We start from the raw sequence: 1,396 nt of genomic DNA, 5'->3' as shown, positions 1-1,396 counted from the left end.
CAGGAATGGGGAAATGGGGACAACCTGCAACCCCGGGGCCAAGGACAATGGGGCACTTCTTGGGCTGCAGGGACCACCCAGCTTCCCCCCGCCACCCGCCTACCTTCAGGAACGTGGTGTTGGTGGGATCCAGCTTGGAGTTACACTCCACCTGTTGGGGAGAGGGACCGTATCAGCACCCTGGGGTGCCCCGAGCCTGGCAAGAGGTGCCCATGGGTCCCACCACCAGCCCATGGCACTCCGTGGGTGTGTGGGAGCACTCGTGTGTGCTGGCAGCTGTTGGAGTGCATGTGGCCAAGCAGGGAGCATGCCTGTGTGCCTGCACAGCCAGCTGTGCGTGTTGGGAGCACATCTGGGCATGTGAGGAAGGGGAGGTTTTCCACGCACAGGTGCCCACACAAGCAGACGGGTTTGCACATGAGGACGCTCCCGCAGAGGGGAGCTCAGGCAGCGAGCAGGACCGTGCCAACGCGTGGGCATCATCTGCGTGCCGCCCCGGGGGCCCTGCCCATCACTCACCACCCCCTCTTCAGCGGGCGCGTTGTCTCCGACCACCAGCATCACGGGGCAGCTGCAAGTGGGAAGAGGGAGGGGCATGGTCAGGACTTGGCCTGAGTGGGCTCTGCTGCCCTGAGACCCCCCATCCCATGCCAGCACGACTCTTACCGCAGTGTCTTGGCGTTGGGCACAGTCCCAGGCCGGTTGATGTCCAAGTCCCTGCGGCTGATGGAGGAGAAGAGGGCCAGTGTGAGCCCCCGGGCAGGTGCTGCCACCAACGCCCCAGTGCAAGAGCTGGGGCCGCTCTGGGAGGCACTGCCCAGCCCCGCTGTCCCGGCACCCTGCAGATGGAGGACCCCGCAGCCATCTCTGCTGTGACCCCCGCAGAGTCTGCGTCATGGGGTGCAGCACCCAGCAGAGCACCGAGGCTCTGGGAGAGCATCTCTGCCCCCTTCCCCACACTTGTGCAAGCACCCAGCACAGAGAGAGGCCAGGGGACGCATGGCCGTGGGCTCTGCGACATGGCAAGGCTCTGGCACAGGGACCAACCCTCTTGCAACCCTGGCCAACCCCAGCAGCCAGCTCTGCACCATCACCTGCCTGCACCGGAGGGTGATGGCAGCGCCCAACAAGGGTCAGGGCTCCCCTGGTGCTCTCGGTGCCACCCAGCGGCGCTGCAGCCCCCGGCCCCAGTGCGGCCAGGGCGCTCACCTGTTGTACATGTTGAGGAAGAGCTGGAGGTTGAACTGGTTCACCACGCTGCCGATCTGCTGCCGGTAACTCTGCACCAGCTCCGTGTTGTTCACCAGCTCTTCCTGTGCCAGGAAGGGACGGAGATGAGGGCCGGCACTGCCGGGTGCCGTGGAGACACTCCGCTCCCCCAGGCCTGCCCATGCCG

At 65.9% G+C, this 1,396-nt stretch overlaps 1 protein-coding gene across 1 annotated transcript in view; it reads right to left on the bottom strand.

Moving 5' to 3' along the window:
- Positions 1 to 1,396, bottom strand: part of LOC104494156 (protein NDRG4-like) — a gene marked incomplete at both ends in the record, with an annotated part of 2,333 nt that overhangs the window by 318 nt on the left and 619 nt on the right. The window contains 4 exons of the mRNA XM_010136953.1: positions 104 to 151; positions 520 to 571; positions 667 to 723; positions 1,210 to 1,373. Coding sequence (XP_010135255.1) covers positions 104 to 151; positions 520 to 571; positions 667 to 723; positions 1,210 to 1,373 — 321 coding nt within the window. The remainder of the gene's footprint in view (positions 1 to 103; positions 152 to 519; positions 572 to 666; positions 724 to 1,209; positions 1,374 to 1,396) is intronic.

The sequence above is a fragment of the Buceros rhinoceros genome, unplaced genomic scaffold, assembly GCF_000710305.1.
Source record: "Buceros rhinoceros silvestris isolate BGI_N320 unplaced genomic scaffold, ASM71030v1 scaffold37045, whole genome shotgun sequence".
NCBI classification, from domain to species: domain Eukaryota; kingdom Metazoa; phylum Chordata; class Aves; order Bucerotiformes; family Bucerotidae; genus Buceros; species Buceros rhinoceros.
Note: the sequence above shows the minus strand (reverse complement) of the source record. Positions and strands in the feature narration are given on the sequence as shown.